Here is a 24,213-nt window from a genome sequence, read left to right as displayed (position 1 = left end):
GCTCCTGCCTGACTCCTGGGTGGGGACCTCGCGCCTTGCTCACGCTAACTAACTCTGCCTTTCCACTCGGTGTCTCTCTACTCTCTGCCATCGGGCCGTGACGTGCCTCATGGAGCTGTCATGGAACAAGATGAGACACACACGACCACGACCACGACGATGGGAGAAGTGCCGCCTCCGAGGGAAGGGGGCTTTGGGGAGGCTCACACTGCATTCTGTGATGTAGGTAGCAAGGTCCTGCTCCAGGAGGGATCTCTGAGTCTCAGAGGCCTTCAGCTCCACCTCCTTCTGACTAAGCACGGCCTCCACCTCTGACACTCTGCGATGTAACCGCGTCATTTCCTGCTCCATCTGAAATAAACACACGCGCGCGGGTTAAAAGGGACCTGGGGGGGTTGCGTGGGGGGCAGCCAATCGTCAAGCGGGATTGGGAGTGTGGGGTGGGCCCTAGGCCACCTGGTGGCCTGGGGGGTGGGGGGAATGGGGGGCAGTTACCGCTAATGCGCCAAGAGCTAGGATGGAAATACCATTGCGTCTTCGCCTGGGAGCGTACAGTTCTTCAAAAGGACAGTCACCAAAGGCTAGGTCAGTCCTGTCATCCAAGTCCTGCTTCGCTCGCACGGTCACTTCTCTAACCCACTTAGCACAGAAGCCCCCGGCATCGGGAGCCACCTGTTTGCCTTTTTATTTCTGTACTGGTCTGGCTTATTCAGATGTCAGTTTAATTTTATCCTAAATCCATCTTGGTCCCCCCCATCTCCTTGCAAAGACCTGGAGGACAGATCCGGGACCAGGACGAGAGGGGACTGCCTGTTTGTACTCTCGGGTGTCCCACACAAGCAGTGGTCTCTCTCTTATTACTTTTTTTTTTTTTTTTTTCAGAGAGTTGCCTCTGGGCAGGAACAGTGAGCATTAAGAGACGAGAACATAGCACAGTGGCCGCAGTGACGCGAGCAGGAGTTTTAAAGGCCTGGGAAGACGCGCTTCGCCTCGCTCCGAGCAGATGGGACGAGTCTCAGGCCCAGGTGAGGACCCAGGCCGCCTGCCGGAAGAAGCGGGCATCCGGCTGGGTCATGCTGAGAAACGGGCCATTTTTTTTTTTTTTTTTAAAATCCGGGGCCTCCTCTGGTTAAGATTTAAAGGATTTATGGCAATGTCTGGGCCCGGTTCATCTCCCTCTGAGCTGCTGGAGGCGCGACTTCAGCGAGGGAGGCGGCACCTCGCTCTCTACGGAGCAGATCAGGCTCGGTGCCAGCAGCAGCCCCCGGCGGGTCCCTCGGCATATATTGACTGGAGGATCCTGGAGCAAGGATGGAGGCCAGCCGCGGAGATAAATACCTTGTGACACTTGTCCTGGGAGTCTTGCAGCTCCTTGCTTTTAATGAGAAGTTTCTTTTCCATGGAGCTAATCTTGGCAGGGGAGTCCAGACCCGACACAACAGACCTAAACATAAAAATGACGATTAAAAAAAAAAAAAAATGTCAAGTGGTCTTTGTGGTTAGCCCGGGAAAGCGTCTGGGAAGCAAGGGCTCGGCGGGTAGGTGCAGATTCAAGGGAACCCCGGGAACCAGAACTGGCTTCTCGGAGCCTTGGTCTGCACGACTGGTCAACGGGATGGTGAGACGAGAACCTGCCATGTGCGCGGCCAAGCCTGGCGGGGCTCCCTCCACTGACACACTCAACAGGTATGGAGGCAACACTCACTGGGAGCCACTGCGCACAGCAGAGCGCACTTGGCACGGACTCCTCCCGAAGCTGACCGTCTAGGGAGATCAGGCAGCGTGCGGGGAAGATTCCGAAAAGCTTACGGAGGAGAAAGACTTCTTGAGGGGGGAAAAGGGAGGTGTAACCTAATAACATGGTGGCACTCGTAGAGCCGGACCTGCTTTAGTTAATCAAGGGAGTGTGACCTGGGAAGTCACGCTTCCTGGAGAAGGTGGCATTTGAGACCTGAAGGCTGAGGAGGTTCTGGGGACCCGAAAAAAAAAAAAAAATCAAGGAAGAAGGATGCTCTGGGGACAGGGGACCGCAGCCACACTGGCCCTGAGGAAGGGCAGACAGGACTGAGTGGTTCCAGTAACACTGCACTGTAAGGTTCTCTGTCTTTCCTCCGACCTTGCCCATTCCCTTCGGTTTGACTTTCTATAAGCAGCTCAAGCCTGTGGTAGGAGGCCAAAGGATATTCTCATTCCTTTCCCAAGGATGCGGCAGTCCGGATCCAGAAGCTATAGAGACCTTACGACCCAGGGAGCAAACTCTGTGGCCGTGGATAGGTTAATGACCTTGAAATGCAGAGATTATCCTAAGTTACCCGAACAGGTTCAATGTAAAGGCCCTAGCAAGGGGGATGGAAAGCCACACACGGATGCGGAGTACAGGTGAGAGATACAAATGTGCTGCCTGACTGGCTGAGAAGACACGGCGGCAGGCTGAGGGGGACTGGCTCAGTGGTAGGGCTCCTGGCCTATGGAGCCACAAAGCAAGAGATTCATCTCAAACCATATAAAAGCAGGGACCAACACTAAGGAATACATGTCCCCTGACCTCCACACAGGTGCTAAGAAGCATGTACACACATGTGCATGTGTACATGCACATGTACACACACACACACATCCCACATACACAGAGATGGTGAACCGCCATCCACAGCTCAGAAACAGGTGACCTGAAGGCGCTGGGCAAGGCATGGAGGCTGACTCTCCTCCAAGTCTGCAGGCAGAGCACAGCCTCATCTCAGTTGACCTCAGCCCTAGAGAAACCCACTGGGGGACCCCTGAACCCAGAAACACAAGAGAGCAGGCGTGCGTTCTTTTGGGGCCAACATGAGACGTGCATGTCTGCCCTCTGAGCTCTGGGACATCCCTGGTTCTACCTGAACACCAGACGTGCTTTAATCGTTTACGCCTCGCACACCTCTACCTGGGGTGGATATGATTTGTTATAGTCACGTTACACGTGAGGAGAGTGAAGCCTGGTGAGGTGGAGGAGCCTGCCTGCTGAGGAATGGTTTCTGTTAGTCTATAGGAAGCGGGCGACTAAGCATGGCCGGATTCACCGGATGCCCATGCTCAGGACAACATCACCGGCATTTCATAGACGAGAAGGGCGCTCACACACATATGCAGGTGCCCTGTGGATTAGCCATGGGTGTAGGTGAGGATCTGGTGTCCCTCAGTGGCCGGTGAAGGACCAAGTCCAGCCAATAGCAAGCGAAGGTTCCAGTGCATGGAGGGACATAGCGGTGCCCGCTGCTGCCCCACGGCCCCATCTTCATTGCCATGGTAACAGGACGCAGGTGACTGATGGGCGCTCAGGGTCTTCCCAGCAGGTTCAAGCTCTGTCTCTGCTGCCCCAGGCTACTTTCCAGCCTAAAAGAGGTCAGCCTCCTGCAGCAATGTGAGACACCTGCCTGACTCGCTGACAGCTCTCTCTGCTCTCAACCGAAGCCAGGTGAATCAACAGTTGGGAGTCGGGGTGCTCTGTGTACAAGCTAGCCTGTCACGGACAAGCTGTGTGGCCTCCGGGCCTCAGGCTCCTCTCCTGTAAAATGGGTGCAACACGAGAGCGTGCGCAGAGCCCTAAGCACATCCCCGGTAAACTGAGGGTTTGACAGATGTCAACCATTACTATGGCTGCTGCCATTCTTATTAAGATCCCTGTAACTTTGCAAATAGCACATGCCTCACAGGCCTAAAACAGTTGCTTGAAATGGTAACACTCAGGGGGCTGAATGTGCTGTGCGCTGTTATTCACATCAAGACAAACAGTGATTATTCATAGAAATGGGCAACAGGGATTAAAATCCAGAAATAAATCTTTTTTTTTTTAAACTCTCACATTGGGTTAGAAATTTTAACACTTCTCACAAGCCTACTTCCTAGCCAAAATACAAGCGCGCGTGCACACACACACACACTCACATACATACACACACACACACACACACACACACACGCACACACACACACACACACACACTCAGAGGAAGGGCCCTGCCTTTGTAGGGTTTGCTTGGGGTAGTCTTGAGTGTCCCTCACTCCACTAGAGAGCAAGTCCCAGGCCACCTGAGGAGACAGGGATGGTCCCTGGTCCTTCAGTGATCAAGGGGCATCCACTGGTCACAGAGCGACATACATTATGCAGGACAGCACAGGCCACAGTTCTTTGCACCTGAGTGCAAGCTAGCACCCTTTTAGAAAAACAACTGCTTGTGCCTTGTGATGGTGGGGTGGGATGTGGCTCACTTAATGACACGCAGAGGCAGGGCTCCAGCAGAGCTTAAAGTTGAATGTTCGCTGGTCTGAGTGTAAAACAGATTGCTTAGTCACCAAAAAGGACAGGAAGAATAAGTGTTTCTAGGTCATTGGTTAATAGGGCCCAGAAAGCTGGGGCCGAGCACCCGCAGGAGATGGTGCGTGGTCACCCCATGTCCGACTCTTCACTCTGCTGTTTTGATGCCTGGCAAATGTTCACATTTAAGAGGTTCTAAGTACGCCAATTAAGAGCTCTTCAGACTAAATATGCTAAAGAAACCTTAAAAAGAAAAGAATAAAAAAAAAACCACATCTAAATAAAGCTCTAGTGGGAAACGCTGGGACTAAACTCAACCTGCAGCAGCAAACCACATAGACAACAGAAGGGGCTGGAGGGCAGAGGTCACTTCGGCGCTCTGGGCAGCTTCCTGTTCCTCAGTGCAGATGAGCCAAAGACACCTGGAGATGGAACTGTGGCGACCAAAGCTGGGGATGGGGCTCACCCAGACCGATGCGGTCTGCGTGGGGACCGAGGGCCTGGCCAGACAGGAACTGCCTCCATTAAACTCCATAACAATTCCAATGGAATCATTACGATGACTGGGATGGAAAACTGAGCTTGTGGTTTCCGGCGTGGCCAGCCTCGGTGTTTTCTCCCGGCTGGCACTTTGGCCACGTCCTGTGAGGCCAGCAATCTGTGGTCACTCTTTAGTGGGAACTCACTCACTTTGGTAACTGAGATGAGCAGTCTCTATCTTTTGATAAACTTACTGCTTTACTTATGCGTGCGTGCATGTACCGTGATGCACACGTGTGACACGGGACAACTTTAGGGAATTGGGTTTTTTCCCTTCTAATGGTGCCGGCACTCAGACACTTTACAGGTGAGCCACGTCACCTGCCCTTTGGGGTTGTACTATGCAGCCTAGGCCGACTGCGAGCACATGATCCCCCGATTTCAGCCTCCAAAGGTTGGGATTATAGGCATGCGCCATGATGTCCCCGAGAGTTAATTAAACCATACCATCTCTGTGGATTTCCTAAAGCCAGATATAGCTCAGAACACGTACATGATACGATATTTACCTTCAGTACAACTAAGGCAATCAACTCATAGTGACAATGACAAGCTCCAATAGACATTTTTTTTTTAATTTTCAAAAATTTTTGTCTGTGAGTGTCGTGTTTTGCCTGAGATTGTATGTGCACATGGAGAAACCTGAAGAGGCCAGAAGAGAGCGTCAGCTCTCCTGGAACTGGAGCCAGAAGCGGGCGTAAACACCACGTGGGTGTCGCAAACCAAATCCAGGTCCTCTCCAAAAGCAGCAAGGGCTCTTAACCACGGAGCCACCGCTCCAGTCCCCAAATATGCACTCCTGAGTGGAGACCCGAGTGGCCAACAAACATTCCAGGATACTTCCTCAACTCACTCTCTCTAGGTTTATCCCTGACCAGCGGTAGCTTTCCCCGGAACTGACGGTAATGTAACCCTCAGCTCGGGAGGTCTCATCCGAGCGCAGCTGAGAGCAACCAAACCACCGCACACAGGTTTGGTTTTCAGACATCAAGTGTCTAGTCTGATGCATGCATGGCGTTATTTAAAGCTTATATTGTTGAAGGGAAGTTTTAAAAAATGAGACAAAACCACTCTTCTGTGGGGTACTTCATCAGAATTCTGAGCATGCCCATGACCCAGATGAAATTTGACATACATTCAGGAAAACACACAACATAAAACACATGAATAAAACCCACTTTACCAAAAAATGGAATTCTCTCTTACAGCTCAGTGGCTCTTCCCCAGGATACATTTGGTGATATTTAGAACATACTTTATAATCTTAGTAGTTGGGGTGGGGTGGAAGCAGGGTGGGGGTGGGGATAGGGGTGTGAAGAATGGGGTGAAAGGTAGAGGGGTGGAGGTGCTATTAGCATTCAGTATGAAGGAGCCAGAGACATTTCTCAACAATCTATATCATACAGGACTTATCCTGCCCCGAATGTCACCAATGGCAGGCTGAGACACTCCAGTGTGGAGGCTGTAAGGCAAAGGAAGCCTCCCTTTCTAGTCTCAGGAACCACCCTGGAGGGAAAATGAACACCAGCCCTACCAGGAGAGGGAGAGCCACTCAGGAAGTAAGCTCTGCGTGCAGGCACTTCACTGGCTACCTCACGGCATCTCCGCAATCCTGTGGGATGGGCGTTCGTGCATGTGTGCGTGTGATTAAGAGCTGACCTTAAAGCCTCTACACCTACCCTATTTGAGTGACGGACAGTTAAAAGTGGAGGCATCTACAATCGACGGTTGTAAGTTCAAATCTCAGCTGCACTGCTTAGGGGAACAGCACTGACAAGCAGACAGTACCCGAGATGTCCAGAGAGGCAGAGTCGTGGAGGAAAGACAAGGGCAGGCCATCCGGGAGAAAGTGACCTCTATCCACGAGTGGCTGCGCTTGTTGCTAAGTCGGAGCTCAAGACAACCTAGGAACCCAAAAGCGCCCACAGGCTAAGTCCAAAGCCACCCCCGGACGCGGTTCAACCCATCTACACAAGAGAAACTCTCCCTCAACCGCTTCATGGGGCAGGGGGGCATGGGGGGGACAGTTAAAACTGAGTAACAGGATAGATGTCGGAAGCCTAGGCCAGTTCGTGCTCTGGACTGGACGGGATCCAGTACAAGAAAGATGCTAATAAAAGAACACGCCACATGCCCACGCGTTGCTTGCCTACCCCTCGCCACACCCCTCCCCTGGCCGCATCTTGGATGCACAGTCAGTTGACCCCGTGGAGGGGGGCCGCTCCCCTCACCCCCAGCAGCGGGTGCATGCAGCCACCCACCCACCCACCCACACACAGCAGTGCCGTCTCTTCTAGAGCCAAGCCAAGTTTGGGCTTTCCTTTTTTTCCCCCCTGCTTCTATTTTCTAGAAAATTTTACTCTGAAATCAACATCTCTTCCTAATATATGCAATCTGCTTTATAATTACAGAGGGCCCAAAGAGCGCGGAGAGAGGACAGCGCAAGACAGAGGGAAGACAGTGGGCTTGCCCGCCCCTCTGCAGCCTGGAAAAGATGTTTGCTTAACATTACACTGGACCCGAAAAACTGTTTCGCACGTCACAGTTAAGAGAGACGATAAAATGCAGTTTTCCCAATGATCTGCCTATAAATAATCCATAGAACTAAGAAAAAAAAAAATCCATGAAAGCTATTAACAGAATCACTTGGTATCTTAAAAGAATCCCATGTGTACCTCCACCCCACAGAGCAGGCCGTGGACGGAGCAGGCCTAGGATCCTGCGCAAGTATCAAACCATCCACCTGCTTCCTGAGGAAGCCGCCCCTGCCTGAGAAATCTGTTGCCCGATCACAGACCACAGGTGGCACGTATTCAGAGACAACCAAGTGTAGAGACTAGGTGCTAAAACCAGAGTCGTCGGAATTAGCTCAGCCGAGGGCCTCACCTTAATTGTGGCCAACGGCACTAAAAATACAAGCAACCGCAAGCTGTAACGTGGTACAAGAGAATTTAAAAACCAACAGCACTGTTTCCAAAAATACGCTGGCTTTTAAGACTGTACATTCTGAAATTTATGAACTAACTTTATAAGCCCAATTTAAAATACCCAGCGGTGCTCGTCGTAGCCTCCCGGAGACGTGAAAGGGGCCCCTCTCCTGGAAAGCCTCAGACCCTGGCTTTGGAGTGCAGCACATATGTACACCTAGATAAGCAACCACACATGCTCCGCAGCCGCCGCCACCACTGCCACCACCCATAGGCTCCAGATGAAGAGAAACATTTGCTCTAGAATGATTAATACGTGGCACAAAAACCATTTATCAAAACCCTCACTATTCATAAAAATATAGCCAGACATGCGATTTTTTTTTTTTTTAAATACCGTTCCCGGCTCTCAGTGAGAGCCTCGCTTTGCGGGTCTTCTTTGAAGGAATACCACCACCTAATTAATCCACCCTGACTTCACCCTCATCCCTCTGCCAACCATCCCCCACAATGGTCCTTTAGAAGAGGACATCTGTCATGTTCCATCCTACCAAGACCACACTGCCCGAGGATCTGCAAGCTCCAGCTCCCCAACGCTCTGATACACTTACTGTCCGTTGGTTGGGCACTCAGAGGAAGAGGGGTCCTGGCTTCACCCCCTGTCTCTTCCCCTCTACCAGGAACAACCCTCCTGGGATCGCCATCAAGAGCCGACTCTTGCATTCTGATAGATCATGTAGGCAGGGACTGTTGCCTCCTCTCTTCAGTGTTTTATCTTTAGTGCCTGGGAAGTACACGGCGCATAGTAGGACAGCAAGACTTTGCTGAGTGAATGAGCCAATGAATGAGCACGCACCTATACCACCAGGACAGGAGCCAGCTGCAGGTCCAGCTTCTAACACAGGGCTTGGCACCTCACAGGAGGTCAGTGTAGACTTCTAGATCAGCTCACAGGTGGTCAGAAGTGTCACCTCAGGTGACTCAACATTCTCCTACTAAGTCCCAGTGACAGCTCAGGGAAGTCTTCCTGGTCAATCTAAATTGGTCACCCCACTCTGGTCCCCATTTTGATCAGATTTCTACAGAGCCCTGGCCACTATTTGAATCTGTCTCTTGTAGATATAGTGGCTTCCTGAGGACAGGGACAGCATTAGTCCTGTTCACATTTATACCCTTGAAGCCTACAGCCATGGATCCGTTAAGACAGTGGATAGATGGATGAGTGGATGGATGGATGGATGGATAGATGGATGGGTGGGTGGATGGATGAGTGGATGAATGGATGAGTGGATGGATGGATGGATGGATAGATGGATGGATGAGTGGATAGAGGAATGAGTGGATGGATGGATGGATGGATGGATGGATAGATGGTGTGCAGGCATTGGGCAGGTACAGTATACAGATCATCATGGACAAAGGAATCCAAAATGAGAATTTCTATGCAGGATCAAGGCTGAGTGCACAGAAGGCTGTCCAGCCTCAACATCAGAGAAGAAATGCTTGGTCCTGAGACAGCTGCATCGCATGACACACACTCACCCACCTTGGGGACACTCAAGTACTCAAGGGTGACATCTTTGTTGCAGACAGGTCACAAGGCATAGAGCCCACTGTAACTGATATTTTTGTGGGGGTGGGAGGGGAAAGACTATGAAAAGACTAAGAGAAACTCTATGGAGCCCTGGCTGTCCGGGAACTCACTCTGTAGACCAGGCTGGCCTCCGACTCAGAGATCCACCTGTCAATGCTTCCCGAGTGCTGGGATGAAAGGCGCGCCGTGGACTCTGATAAGAGTTAAGAACTGGATGCAGATATCAGGACACCTGTCAGGCACCCTGCATGGGACTGAATTCTCCCCATGGGCAGAAACCAGCAAAATGCCCCTACAGAGAGGAAGCAAGAAGGAAAGAGGGCAGAGAGCACCCTGGCTCCCATCACTCCGCACGTCTCAGTGACAAGAGCCAACACGACATGAACGCCTGCCCTGCTCTGGGCCCCTGGCTCTGCAGGAAAACCACTAGGCAGACACTACTACGACAGTCCCATGGAGATCTGAAAGAAGTTAAGTGACTCATTCTCAAAATGGGCCAGGGGTGGGACCCAGCCAGATGTGAGCCCCTGACTGTCTAATTCTCAAGCCTAGACTAATCACGGGGGTGCTGCAGTTAGTCCCCCAAAATAAAGAATGTTTTTATGAACTCTAAAGCTAAAGGGATGGTCTGTGTGATGCTCAAAGGTGACCCAGACTTGGTCACCTCCAGGTTTATTGTCTAAACGTGACAGATATGGCTGAGTGCTGTGACAGTACAGACTGTGTGGGTGATCCCTCTGGAAAGATGTTCCTTTACCTCAACTGTTTAGACAAACGTGTCCTCACACGAACTAGCAAAGCTGTGACTGTGTGGGGTCAGGTGGTGGGTACAGAGGTCTGAGGTAACCAGACAAAGGGACATCTTGGTGTCTATCAAGCAAACTCTGGCGAGGCTGTGAGACAGTGCGTGGGAAGTCCTTAGAACATAAACTTCCGGGTAGCCAGGAAGCGCTCGGCGGACGCTGTGTGATCTGGGCAGATGGGATTGGTACAACCCGGACCACTTCAATCTAATTCAATTTGACAAAAGTTCGTTCAACCTGGCCCAGGCAAAGTGCTGTTTGTAGCAAAAGGAAGACACCCAGCCCTGTCCCCAGTGAGCCCTGGGATAGTTTGGCCAGATCTAGGGGACCAGAAGAAGGTAGGACTGGGAACACAGGCTACAGTCTTGGCACACTACCCTTGAATGTCAAGTTCAGGAGAGGCCATTAATTCTGCGCACAGAGACGCTGCTGAAGGTCCCCACGGGACAATGACATCATCCAGCATTGGCTCTGGAGGAGTCCCACTCTGGAGAATGGATGACAGCCAGGAAAACCAGAGGCAGAGGGCCCGTTTGGAACCTACTGCACCAGTCAGAGCAAGTGTCCATCGGGGTGATGGGGAGGGGGACAGAATAGTGGCACAGGTGCGAGTGTCAAAGAGCCTTGCCAATGCCGGAGGACCAGAGGCAGAGGAGTGTGTAAGGGACCACCATTTTCTTCCCTAGAAGGGTAGGGGGAGTGGTAGTTTCTTACATGGGAAAGAAGAGGGGCAGGGAGGAGGGGTGGGGAAGGAGGGAAACTCAAGAACTGAATGGGACAGCAGGTGGTAGGACACAGGTTTCAGGGGCCTAAGGAGATACTGAAGGAGTAGTTGGGGAAGACAGAACCAGGGTCCAGGGCCCAGAAGACAAAGGAGAAAGCCGTCCAGATATGTGCTGACTGACAAGAGTCCAGTGGTTTGCATTGCTGGCTGGGGGACGTCAATTGTTGTGAGATGGTCCTTGTACTGTATGGATGGCAGGGGGGGAAAGAGCCACTCAACACGTATGACTCCTTCAGGAGGGGCCATCAGAGAGAGGCCAGGAGGCCAAGGGCAAAGCAGAGGGAACCAGGGGGGATTTATTTGCTCAGGCAAAGGAAGCCTTGCCAACCCGAAGTCAAGCCTGGGAACATGGCGCAGGCTTAGTCGGTGACAAGCTTCTCAAGGGACCCGAATAAGCACGCAACCTACTCAGTGGGGGCCCCTGAAGCACACACGTGACAGATCTGCTAGCACCTGATCTGCAGGGCTGGGACTGGAATGTTTGGATCTGGGTTCCTAAAGGTGTCTTTAAGACAAATGAGAAGATGGTAGAACGTTCCCGCCAAGGCCTAGAGGCGGGCACACGCTCGGGCTAAACGGAGAACAGGGTAAGACGGAGCCAGAGGACAAGGTGTGCTTGACTAGACAGACTAGAGCTGAATGCGCAAGAGGAGAACAGAAAACCCAAGACGACACCCAGAGGCGAGCAACCAGCCCAAGATCCAGTTAATGGCAGGAGACAAACAGGCACTTGAGGGCCATGACCATTCAGTCTCTTGAAGGTAGCGGATAGGTGACTTTAGGGGTGAGGAGGGGCTGTCATTGTTGACTATTTAAAAACAAAAATAAGTCACACATGATTTGGCTGGACGCAGAAGGAAACCATTTCTTGTCCGTTTGTCTGTCTGTCTGCCTGTCTCTTTCTCTCCCTCTCTCTCTGTCTCTGTGTGTATTCACATGTCTGAGTGTTGGCTTGTGCACCCAGCCACAGGATGTCTATGGAGGTCGGATGGCAGCCATGGATGTTACCTTCTACCATGTTTGAGACACGGCCTTGAGTTTGCCGTTGAGTGGGTACGGTTATCTGCCGCCCCAGCCCACGGAGACTTTCCCTCTCAGCTGGGGGCACTGCGGTGGCCAAAGCACCGGCATCACTCACGTGACGCACACACGCCATCGTTCCTGCCTTTTCAGCAGTTCTAGGAAAAGCAGTTTTTTTTTTTTTTTTTTTTTTTTTTTTAAAGATTTATTTATTTATTATATGTAAGTACACTGTAGCTGTCTTCAGACACTCCAGATGAGGGAGTCAGATCTTGTTACGGATGGTTATGAGCCACCATGTGGTTGCTGGGATTTGAACTCTGGACCTTCAGAAGAGCAGTCGGGTGCTCTTACCCACTGAGCCATCTCACCAGCCCGGAAAAGCAGTTTTTAAAAGAAGACCCCACCACCACACTCACACCGCTCCTAATGAAATAGCTCAAGAAAAGTAGGACTGATGGGTGAAGGCTCCCCTCCCCTCTCTGGAGTAAGTCGCTGGGGGAGGGTGGGAGGGAACTGGAAGGAGAAAGAGGAAACCTGAGGGAACACAACCAGAGTCATCCCTGGTGGCCCTGAGAGTGATCCGGCCGTGCACACCTACAGTGCCAGCGCTCAGGAGGCTGAGCCTGGGCTACACAGAAGACACTACGACAGAAGAAGAGAAGGGGAGCGAGCTTGCATTACTCTCTGAGGTATTAATTATGCGGCTTATGAAGAATCAGCCCGAAGAAAGGGATAACGACCAAGGTCAATGCTGTCCTCAATGAACTGCTATTCTCTATCAAGTAAGAATGTGAGTGGTTACAAATGCAGGTGCGCATGTGTGAACACACACACGCACACAAAACAAGCATACATACATACATAAGCATATACATACACATATACATACACACATACACAGTCATACACACACACACACACATGCGCGCGCACACACATAAGCACACACATAGCAGGTAAGTGTCTCTAAATGAGAAGAAATCTGAGACCTACATAGGCCATAAGGAAACCCATAAAGGCTAAAAAAACAAAAGCAACATTTTGACTGGCATGTCATCTCTCTTCACACCTACCCCAGCTTCATGGCTCTTCGCGCCCCCAAACGGAGTCTACTTCTGACGAGCATGTGAACCCGGGCACCCTACAAGCATCCCCTAAGCCCTCCCGTGTGTGTTGCTGATGCGGTGCAGCATCAGAGCACAGTGGTCAAGAGACTCCGAAGCCCCCGGACAAGCCCACACTCTCCGTGCCTCAGTCTCCTCACACGTCAAGCAGGAGAAAGGCAGCCAGTGCTTCCTCTTGGGCTGCTGTGGCAAGCGAGCTGATCTGCGTGCGGGGTTGAGAATGAATCCTGAGAGTTGGATGCCCCGCGAGACCAGGCGATGAGAACGCTCTGTCCCTTGTTACCTTTCTCTCCAACCAGAATCCACCACAGAGCTGAGCCCTAGCACCCACCCCCCATCAGCATTCAGGCAAGCACAGTTCAAGCATGCGAATGCACCAAGGGCCCGCCACAGCTTCCTGTGCCAGGCCACGAGGACCAAGAGACCCAGCCTGCACGGGGCAATGGAAAGACATTCCAAGAAAGATCATCACTGTTCGTTTAGCGAGAAAGCGTGAGTTGGCTTCACTCATGTGTTCCTTGAGACTCTGTCTTGTTCACCTATCCTGCTATTCCACAGCTAACGCGCCTGCTCGGCTCTATCAACTGTTTCCACAAATCCGTGTTGCTGCAGTCAACTTGATGGGAAGGTGCCCACCTGGGATTTCATCTTGCCCTTCTGTCCTCTCAGCTACTTTTCTACAGAGAACACCTCTTGTCAACAGAATGGTGACTCCTGCAGTTGGCCAGAACATTTAAGCATTTCCAGGAGAAAAACTCCCGAGACCTGGAGAACTGAGTGTGGGTCTCGTCAACTCCCTATTTACTGCTGAGTCCTTGCCATAGTCTCTTAGGACATATGGGAGAATTCTACATAAATATATAGACCGGACTGTTAGAAATAGCAAGAAACAGAACAGGAGACGGTCGCTAGGCCTTCTCTTGGACAGGTATAACAGTAAACGCTTTATGTTTTGGTCCATCCTGTTTGGCATGCTGGTTTCCATATTACCGTTGAGAATATCACCATGCAAACAATTCCCAATCCTGACAGGAAGGGGCACTGAAAACCGGCCATCTGATCTTCTACCGTGTCTGAAGGGATGGTTCAATCCCGGTATCTCTAGATCCACTTGAAGGAGAGTGCCCAGATGGCAGAAGGAAGAGGGTGTCCTTCCAGACACAGCTCACTCAAACCCACGAAGCCAGCCTCATCGAGGTCACATCACCTTGAAGAAACACCCCGACTTGACCCAAGACAATGAGGTGGTCCAGGAAGAAAGACAGACATAAAGAAACCCTGTGCTGACAGCTTGGGGGTGTGGGTGGGGGGGTCACGGCACACCACGATACTGGGATCCACGGTATTTATAAACCTTCCACTTAACGAATTTCTGTTTCTACCCTGCTACTGTACAGCTTAAGCAGATAGGGGCTCAAGGCACTCACAGTATGGGGATGGATCTGGGTTCTTGTTGAGTAAAATGTAAAAGAGTTGGGATGTGGTGTAGCTCAATGGTCACAGTGGTAGAGTGCTCGCTTAGCACAGACAAGGCCTTTGGTTCAATGCCTAGCATCGCTTGGGGGTGGGGGTGAACAGGAAAAGAGTCACTGGCGTGGATGTTCTCCAAAGCTAACTTCCCCAAAGACTATCAACCAAACAATTCTGCTTCTCACCAAGCTTCTCTGCTCCCCACTTGGGCAGCAAGAAGCTCTTCCTACATCCCACTCGCTGACACACTGAGGCTGGGCTTCTGGCTGAACGGGAACTTAGCAATGTGTTAAACAGCTGGCTTAGCAATAGTCTGGGGTCCCCGTGCAAAAAGAAGAAGATCCTGAAATGTGTGGGGCGACCGGAGCACGGCCACATGAGTCACTCCTGAGGCCACGGCGCTGGCTCATTCAGCCCCACCTCTGAATGTACGTTTCATTCAGTTCCCTGCTAACAAATCTGAGGTCAAGTTCCCTGGTGCAGCACGGGAAGTAGGATCTGCAGTTTCCTCGGTGGTGTGAAGAGTGAGCAAGCGAGGAACTGTGGCATAAATAAAAGCCTTTGGTGATGGAAGCAAGAAGCCGGAGGAGGGAAACACAGGGAGCGAGCGGGGTCACTATAGGGCAAAGGTGGTACCCAGAGACCACGCCACCACCTCCATCTATGAAACTGCAGGATCTCCTGTGCAATCTCATCTCTTTTATTGGCTTCCCAATTAACTATGATCCAACATGCCCGGGGGCGGAGGGGGGGGCACCTACAACCAACAGGTGGATGGGATTTCTAGACTGCGGCTGCAGGTTTCACCCACCAAGCCATCCCTGGCAAAGAAGCCAGGTCCAAGGGCAACACCGCCGAGCACGCCGAGCACGACAGCGGAAGAACTGATTCCAGCCCTGAACTGCCGTGGAAAAAAAAAGCATCAAGTTCCCCAAAGATAAGACGCCTTCAGTTACATCTTCCAGATAACAAACGCGACGGCTGTGTTATGAGGAATTTTATTTTCGTGAGGATCTTATTAAACGCTGGGGCACAAACAGAAGCTTGCTGGATGCGTTAGGGCTGGGGAGGCGCGGTTCTGGACGGCCAAAGGTGAAACTGCAAACCTTCAAAAATCAGAGAGCAACACAAGTACATCCCAGGGGGAACGGCTCGTGAGTAAATCCAGTCAACAAATATTTATCCCGTGCCTGGGCCCTGACACTGAGAGGTCCCTGTGACAGACCTTTTTTTCCCAGCTTTCTGAGAACCAGAAAGATGCAATTAGAGTCTTCCTGAATAACAAGCAATTAATCACACCCTGTCTCAGAGTAGCCGTGGTGCCTGGGCTCCCTCACATCACCCCCCCCCCAATCTTTGCTCCTGAAACCTCACTCCCCCACCGAGGCGTCCCAGGATTTTTGAGATCACTGATCAATAGTATCATCAGACAGCTTTCTCTCAACACACCTGGCCCACTGCTAACCAGACCAGCAACATCTCCCCACTCATCTTCTCTTAGTCTGGATCTGCGACCTTCAGTGGGCCTGTGGTGTCAAGGTCACACTGCCCACTAAGTAGGCACCCTCTTCCACTGGGCCTCCCGCTCCCGCCTGGGTCCTTGACGATAACGCTAAACCTCCTCGCCCTGCTTGGAACACTGCAATTCTGACTGATGATGGCACATTCCACGGCGAGTTAAGATTTTTGCCTCTCCTGCCAGCCTCCGGGCTGCGTTTGGTGGTAAGATTAGCAGGAAAGGCAGACCTGATGAGGCCAACAACTACCTGGATCTTAAACCCAGACCTCAGACAAGGTAAAAAAGCCAGCCTACCCTGGCATCTCTCATTGTAAAAAGCCCCTGTTCAAAAATCAAGAATGGCCCACACTCTCCCCAGCTTATAGCAAATGCTCAATTCTCTGTGAAAATCTACTATCTTTTAAGAATCTCAGAATTGTACCTGTGGGGAGACACCATCCAGAACCAACACCATATCCCTTCGAATCAATACCTAAGCTATAAACACACCAAACAGGCAATGACTCTACAGAGAATTTAAAAAAAGAAAAAAAATGTTTTCTAAGTGGGCAGCAACTAGTTACCCAGCATTTCCCCCAAGAGCCTCAGTGTGAGGGAGCCAAGGAATGTGGAGAACAACATAGCTGGTCTGAGACCTTCCTAGGGGATGTCACTCCCTGAAGACAGAATGTCCTCCGGCTCCTGCAGCCCAAGGCAGCTGTTTTAACATAGATTCTAGGAGCCTGGAAGTCTTGACCCTTCAAGCAAGCCCCGTCTGCCCCGTCTTCTGAATGCTTCCTAGCAGGCAAGAGAGGACGATTCCCGGGTCAGGAGGGTTACCCCCACATCTCTATTGCTCGTTCTAGCTGAGTTTGTTTAGGGTTTCAGTAGCCGACTGCATCACACTTGCTCCTGGGGGGCTCACGGGAAGGGACAGGGTTTCTTCTGGTCGCCAGTGCTCGGAATGGCTCAGCTGCCAGATCCCTGATCTTGCAGCATACTTGGACAGGAGCCCAGCGTCATCTCTCTGCTAGAGCTCTGGTTCAGCCACTTGCAGCTCAGTTAAACCCATCGGGAAACCCTTTAGGCTGGTGAGATCCGGTGTTTCGGATCCTTTCCGATACAGCCAGGGTCCCAGTCATCCCCTCTCTTGAGATGGATGGACAGACAGACAGCTCAGTTTAACCCGTCCGAGGTTCCCCCTTTGAACCGGGTATCTGCACTGCTAGAAATCCCCCACTCTTCGCCTCCGTCTACATAAGACTAAAGATGGAAAAAACTAACCCGAAGTACCCAGCTGACTGCTCAGATGCCACGGACAGGAAGGAACAGGCACCTAACACGCCATGCAGAGCCAAGCATTAACAGTCTAGCCCCACGAGCCCCAAACAGGCAGTCCAGAGGCTTCTCTACGACGCACTCCCCCAACCCTCCCACCAGCACCAGCACCTTTGGCTCTGTGTGCCAGGCATCCATGCAGGTCCCCCCGAGAGTCACCGTCACTTACTCAGATCTACCAAGATACCCCAGTGCCTTGCTGTACGAAAATCCCACAAACGGCAGCTCTTCCCCTGAGAAGCCCGAGGGGCTCAGCTGGCACGGAGAGGATGAAACCCACGAATTCTTCTCTGGTTCATCAAAATTGGAGGTGTCATCGTCAGACTTGAGGGTGGGGACGAAGGGGGGAGGAGCTGGTTAAAAGAAAAACAAGGGGTGGGGGGGAGAGAGAAAAATTCAGACGAATTCCACACTGTTGCAGAGGGGGAAAAAGCGCCTTACTCCTTAGGCGTTCGGAGACAGCACTGCAGCGACTGCTTTCAACCCAGCTCCTAGCGCAGGCAGACCCAGCCTCGGCTCCTACAGCAACAAGAGATTAACCCCTTCGCTGCCAACATGGCCACCAACCCGCAGACAGCTTGCCTCTCTGGGCAGTGGGTGAGGTGAAAGATAAACTCAGACAGGTCACTTGGATCCCGCTGAAGCGCTTGGGCCACTCACCCGGGGAAGGCAGCTCCAGCCTCATTATTTCCAGCAGCCTTCCACCCCTGGACAGCTGGAGTGCCAGGGGTGCCGGGTGACCTAAGCCCATTGAGCCCCTCTTCCAGACAGGTCTAAAATGATTAATAGTTGGTGATATTCATGGCTGTCAGATGGAAGACGTGCACGTCTCATGACTTAGCCAGAATGAGGGGAGAGAGCAGGCCAGTGGGCTTGGGAAGCCAGAAAACCGCGGTTGGGTCACCACTGCAGTCTGGTTCATTCATAGCCAGATGACTCTACTCAGAGAGCCTATTAACCACTTTTTTTTTTTCCTTTTTAGTTCATTATCTCCCCCCCCACCCCCGCTCCCCTCAACACACCCCTGCCCATCGAGACGAATCCACTGCAGTTTGACCAGCATAATCAAAAGACAGCCAGATAAAGTTGCAGTGATTTACAGGACCCAGCACCGGTACGGGGGACACAGAGACCCACAGATGCACATCTGTGGCAAGGCTCCTACCTCCTTATGGCATGACTCCCGGCTGGGGAGGGGGGGTGGAATCACATCGTCTCTGCCGCCTGTAGACCTACTAGGCTCTCTCACTCAGGCGCGAGAGCGGCTGTCCATCAGTCACCAGGAGGCTGCCCATCGTGGGGGGCTCCCAGGGGCATTTCCAGTCAGAAGTGTTACCATGGTTGCAGGCTGGGGCGTCCGCAGTGGACCAGGCAGGGGGAAGTTGGCAAGCCGGCATCACATCCCCCGCAGTGCAGGCTGCATGCTACCACCTCCCCACTCCTCAGTGCGCGCTCTGGCGGTAACCCCACCTGGCCGCCTGCGTGGCAGGGGCCAATGCTGATCTGAGTGACGGAGCCGCATGAGTCACTGCCCGCCAGGGCTCGCTAGAGCTCCCCCTAGGACAGTTGTCACAGCCCTTCACGGTCCAGACTTCTTTTTTAACCTCTTGTTTTCCGGACAGAGTTCTGTGCTGGGGGCGGGGGCGGGGGGAGGGGGATGAGCAGCACGCACACCTTCAGCCCCACAGACTCAGAAGGAGCTGGCTGTTGCCGGAGCATCCCCAGGGACAACGGTTAAAGCAGTGCTAGGCAGAGAAGTAACCAGAGTGATGTGGAGGGGTGCGGAGGAAGAGGGAGGTGAGTGCGGAGGGGCGGCGGGTGCTTCTGGGAGATGCAAAAGAACAGTCTCCGAGCTTCAAGTGCACGGAGGTGAGGTGGGGAAGAGAAGATCAGGGAATGTGAAATGCGCGCGCGAGCAGAGAATTATCTAACACCTCCAGGCTCTCTGGGGAGCAGCTCAGTCTTCCCTGCTGTTGTCAGAAGCCCCGGGCTTAACGCTTTCAACATTAGCTTATGGGAAGGGAACTGGGACTGGAAGCAGGGGTTCGAATCCCGTGTGCACGCCCATAGACCGGGGTGCAAACCTAGTGGCGGTATAACCCGATCTGACAGCGCTTACCCAATGCCTTCTTGAGAAGATTAAAATTGAAATCACAGAAGTTACAATGTATGATGACCAAAAGGAAGTGCTCTCCATCCCAAGATAAGGACTGACTGACTCTCATACAGAAACATGGTGGCTTAATGGCTCCCAATTCCACCCACTCCAGCTCCATGACCCTGGGAAAGACGCTCAGCCTCTGTAGGCATCTGTGACGAGGTCATGTCTGGCTTTGAAAGAGGGTCCCTAAGCGGTGAAGGCTGGCCTCAAACTTGTAATTCTCCTGCCTCTGCTTCCAGGGCATCGGGCTTACAGGGCGCCTGTTAGGTGAGTCTATGCAAAGTGCTCAGCGTGGCTTCTCGCACACGGTAAACACCCATGAAGGTGACCTGTGATCACTGCTGGCATACAGTGCACGATGTGGTAGACCTTAGCGGCCGCTCAAGCCCAGTGAGATAGCGCGGCGTCTGCGCTTAGTCAGTCTCTGCTATACAAAGCACAGGCACGCCAAGGTGAGTGTTTGTGTTAATTCTACCGTGGCGTTATAATTCCTCGCAGAAGTTGAATCCCTTTCCACTATATACTAATTTATCTGTAGGAGACGAAAATAGAATTCCATTTCTGTGTGAGGAGGATGATTAATAGAGGTAGGAGCCACCCTCAGTGAAGTAATTATGATTTCTGAATTTCTGTACTATAAAATAAGGCTCATCTGTAAAGCTCTGCCATGCTCAAAACATTACTGCGGTCAAGATTAGAAAAGAGACTTGGGCTGCCAGTACCGGCCTATCACCCAGTCCCTCGGGAGGCTGAGGCAGGGGGATCAGAGGAGGAGGGCCTGCCTGGGCTACAGATGATGAACTCAAGGAACATAGCGAGACTCAGTCTCTGGGGGTGTGTGGGGAGGTCAGGGAGTTGAGTCAGCCAACATAAGGGGCTGAGTTCAATCCCCACAGGTTACAAATAAATAAAGCCAAGCAGGGTGGCACAGCCTCATCACCAGCGCTGAGCCGAGCGGTGGAGACTGGAGGGTCTCTGGTATTCCGTGGCCGACCGGCCAGCCTGGCCTACATGGGGAGTTCAAGGCCAGGGCGAGATCCCGTCTCAGAGAGAGAAGGGGAGAGGCTAAAGTGGTGGCTTCGTGGTTAAGGGCATTTTCTACTCTTCTAGGACAAGGGTTCAATTCCTGCCGTCCTTACAGCAGCTCCAAAGAGCTGATGCCCTCTTCTGGCCCCCACGAGCATCTGGAACATACGCAGGCGTAGGCATAGACACAGACAAAACCAGATACAGAAAACGGTGTTTTCAGATTCTAAAGGGGAATGGTACCCAAGAAGCAACACCTGAGACTGTCCACTGACCTCCACATTCAGAAGCACACATCTACATGCATATGTACACACACATACATATACATACATACAAACACACATACAGATACACACACACACATACACACATATACAAACACACACACGCATACATACATACACACATACACACATAGATATATACATACACACATACAAACACACACACACGCATACACACACATACGCATACACACACATACACACATAGATATATACATACACACATACATACACACACAGATATAAACATACACATACACACACACATACACACACATACACACACACACATACACACACACACATATGAGGCTGAGAATATAGTTCAGTGGTAGAGTGCTACCTAGCATGGGCAAGACCAATTCAATTCCCAGCACCAAGGGGTTGGTGGGTGGGGATATAGAAAGAAAGAAGGTCAGATAATTTTCAAGTTGAGAGAACTCATAGCACCGATTAAAAGCTAGAGACGTCAACCTCTTGCCAGGTGGTCAGTTCAGAACAGGGTCCTCTTCAGACAAAGGTTTCGTGGGGTTGCACTCACACAGGCTGAGAAGCCGCAGCCTAAATGCCAGAGAAATGGCTCACAAATGAGCCAACTCCCCAAGAAGGGTGAGGATGCCCACCACCTCATCTAGGCCCTTTAGAAGGGAAGACCTATGGTGGCTACTTAGAAACTGCAGTTGGAGTCGGGCGCGGTGGCGCATGCCTTTAATCCCAGCACTTGGGAGGCAGAGGCAGGCGGATTTCTGAGTTCGAGGCCAGCCTGGTCTACAAAGTGAGTTCTAGGTCAGCCAGGGCTACACAGAGAAACCCTGTCTCAAAAAAAAAAAAAGAAAGAAAGAAAGAAAGAAAGAAAGAAAGAAAAGAAAAGAAAAGAAAAGAAAAGAAAAGAAAAGAAAAGAAAAGAAAAGAAAAGAAAAAGCTGGTTATCAAGCCATTGGCAAGAGTAATGAGATAAAGGACAGGTTTTTAGATAGTAAGCACTAAACGCTGAACAAAACTTGGAGCTAAGGCGATTGCTTGGTAGNAAAAGAAACTGCAGTTGGGGCAGCCTGGCTACATGTGTAGTGTCCCGGGAGCCAGGAGCGTGGGAAATGAACAGTGGCACACGCAAGTGGAGAGAGTGCGTGTGAACACTCTCTGCCCGGGGCACGCAGGAGGGCTACCCTTCCGTAGAGAGTGCACTGAGACTGAGGTGAGAGAGCCAGCTCTCTGAAGCCTAAGAAAAGAGCCAGCTAAGCCAGCTGCACTGGCACGTCCCCATTGTCTGCGGCCCAGGAGTTCTGGAGCATCCTGGGGACATGCCAAGGCTGTACGCCAACACGATGAAAGAGAAAAGTGACCTGAAGGGCCAGGAGAGGCCGTCACAGTGGTGCGCACTCGCTAAGGCAAGGAAACTGGGAGTTCAGTGTGAGTCTGGGCTATAGAGTGAGACTCTGTGTGGAAACGCCAAACAGAAGACATACGGCTTTATCACAGAAGTCAGGGGGTATTCTAACCTAAGCGTGAGGAACCAAGACCACCTGGAAGGGACCCGGCAGGGTAGTCTTGTTACTGGCTCGGAGGTTAGGAGTAGATGCTGTTCCTGCAGAGGATTCGAGATCACCCGATCCCATACCCACAGCGGCCTGCAGGCAGCTCACAATCACCTGTATCTCCCTGCCGGACACTCGCAGCACACAGACGCACAAATGGTAGAAATAAATGTTTTTTAAAGAGTAAAGTTGAAAACTCACTCAATATTAAGTGCAGATCTAATGAACTGTCAACGGTCACACAACTGAGAATCACCTGGGAAGAGACAGGAAGGCCTGAGGGGTTCTCGTGATTATGCTCATTGATGATGGACGTGAGGAGCCCCAGTCTAAAATGGATGGCCTGAGTCCCTGGGTCGGAGCCCTCAGTTGTATAAGAGAAATGAGCTGAGCAACAGCGCGCATGCGCGCGCTCTCTCTGCCCGGGACTGCGGACGTGATGTGACTGGCTACTCCAAGTTCACGCTTCGACGCCCCAGCAGCGGTAGACCATAAGGTGGAAGTGTGAGCTGAATAAAGCCTCCCCTCCCCCAAAACTGCTACTGTCCAGGAGTTTGCACAGCCAACGGAAAGGAAACCAGGTCAGCAGGTTAAACGGAGCTACAGGTAAGCTCTGTGACCCACCAGGGAGACCGGAGGAGTACGCTCTCTCTGTAGACACAGGGTCAGCGAAGTCAGATGAATAGAAATGCAGAGTCCCCGGCCCAGACCCACCCTAGGTGAATCACAGGCGCCCAGCTCAGGGAGTTCCTGTAGACCACCCCCATGGTGGCGAGGAGACGGAAGGCACAGGAGCTCTGAGACACACGCAGAGTGAGAAAGCTAAAAGCCTGGATACGACATCTCCAAACAACCCTGTAGGGTCGGGACAAGTTCGTTAAACGGGACGGGGGAGACAGCCTAGCAGCCCCTCTTAGCAGGGGACTGTGCCCATTGTCAGCACGGAAGAGGCTCAATCCATCACCCTCTGGCACCCAGGGAACAGTTTGAGGACCACAGCTCTCTTCAGGAGCAGACGAAGTTGACGGATGGAGTCCCTGAGAGCAGCGTATGGAAGGGGCCGGGCAGGCAGGCAGCCCTCCATCGCCCTGAGCTCCGCTTAGCCAAGAGAGCAGGCTCCCACAAAGGTCACCGGCAAACCTCAGCCTCAGCCTCTGTGTCCCTTCTCACCCTCTTGGAGCCAAGCCAAAGGAGAGGTGTGGCATACCCCAGTCCCCTCTGCATCAGCCCCTCAGTGAACTACTTCACTTCTGATACGGATGGAAACAAACAAACAAACAAACATACCAAACCCCGCTCAAGCCCGCTCAGACACCAGACTGATGGGAGAGGCAGGAAGCGGGGAATAGTTCTTGGACGTCTTACGCTGCATGGAAATGTTTGTTTTGTTTTGTTTTGTGTTGGCCTTTATACAATTTAGGAGGGGAGGATGAGGGTGGAGGGCGCTTGGTGGGAAGAAATGCTTGCCACGCAAACCTAACAACCTGCGCTCAGATTCCACATCCGGACTCTCGGCCCTCCCGTGATGGAGCGAGAGATGGAGACGGGGAGGATGCCTACAAGCTCACAGGCGAGGCGGTCTGCAGAATGCAGCACAGCAGTAAGAGCAAGACAGACGGCCGGCACCTCAGGAGGACAGAAAGTGGCGAGAACTGACTGCAGGAGGTGGCCCCGTGACTGCCACACATGCACAGTGGTGGCAGCACATGTGGCAGCTCCCACGCTACACACACGTGTAAATAAACAAAACTGTGTTCTCCCTTTGGCTTAAAAAAAAAAAAAAAAGGAATTAGTATCTCCCTGAAATTG

General features: G+C 51.9%; 1 protein-coding gene across 2 annotated transcripts in view; it reads right to left on the bottom strand.

The window, feature by feature from the left end:
* The window catches only part of Cit (citron rho-interacting serine/threonine kinase), a 155,698-nt gene that overhangs the window by 82,518 nt on the left and 48,967 nt on the right, over positions 1-24,213 (bottom strand). The window contains exons 8-10 of one of the 2 annotated variants that reach the window (XM_029533619.1): positions 17,565-17,748; positions 1,339-1,444; positions 208-351 (exon numbers count right to left, since the gene is read on the bottom strand). In XM_029533619.1, the coding sequence (XP_029389479.1) occupies positions 208-351; positions 1,339-1,444; positions 17,565-17,748 (434 nt within the window). Of the gene's footprint in view, positions 1-207; positions 352-527; positions 1,227-1,338; positions 1,445-17,564; positions 17,749-24,213 lie in introns of those variants that run through there. The other variant, XM_029533618.1, reaches the window with a different exon arrangement.

The sequence above is a fragment of the Mus pahari genome, chromosome 23 (assembly GCF_900095145.1).
Source record: "Mus pahari chromosome 23, PAHARI_EIJ_v1.1, whole genome shotgun sequence".
Lineage (NCBI taxonomy): Eukaryota > Metazoa > Chordata > Mammalia > Rodentia > Muridae > Mus > Mus pahari.
Note: the sequence above shows the minus strand (reverse complement) of the source record. Positions and strands in the feature narration are given on the sequence as shown.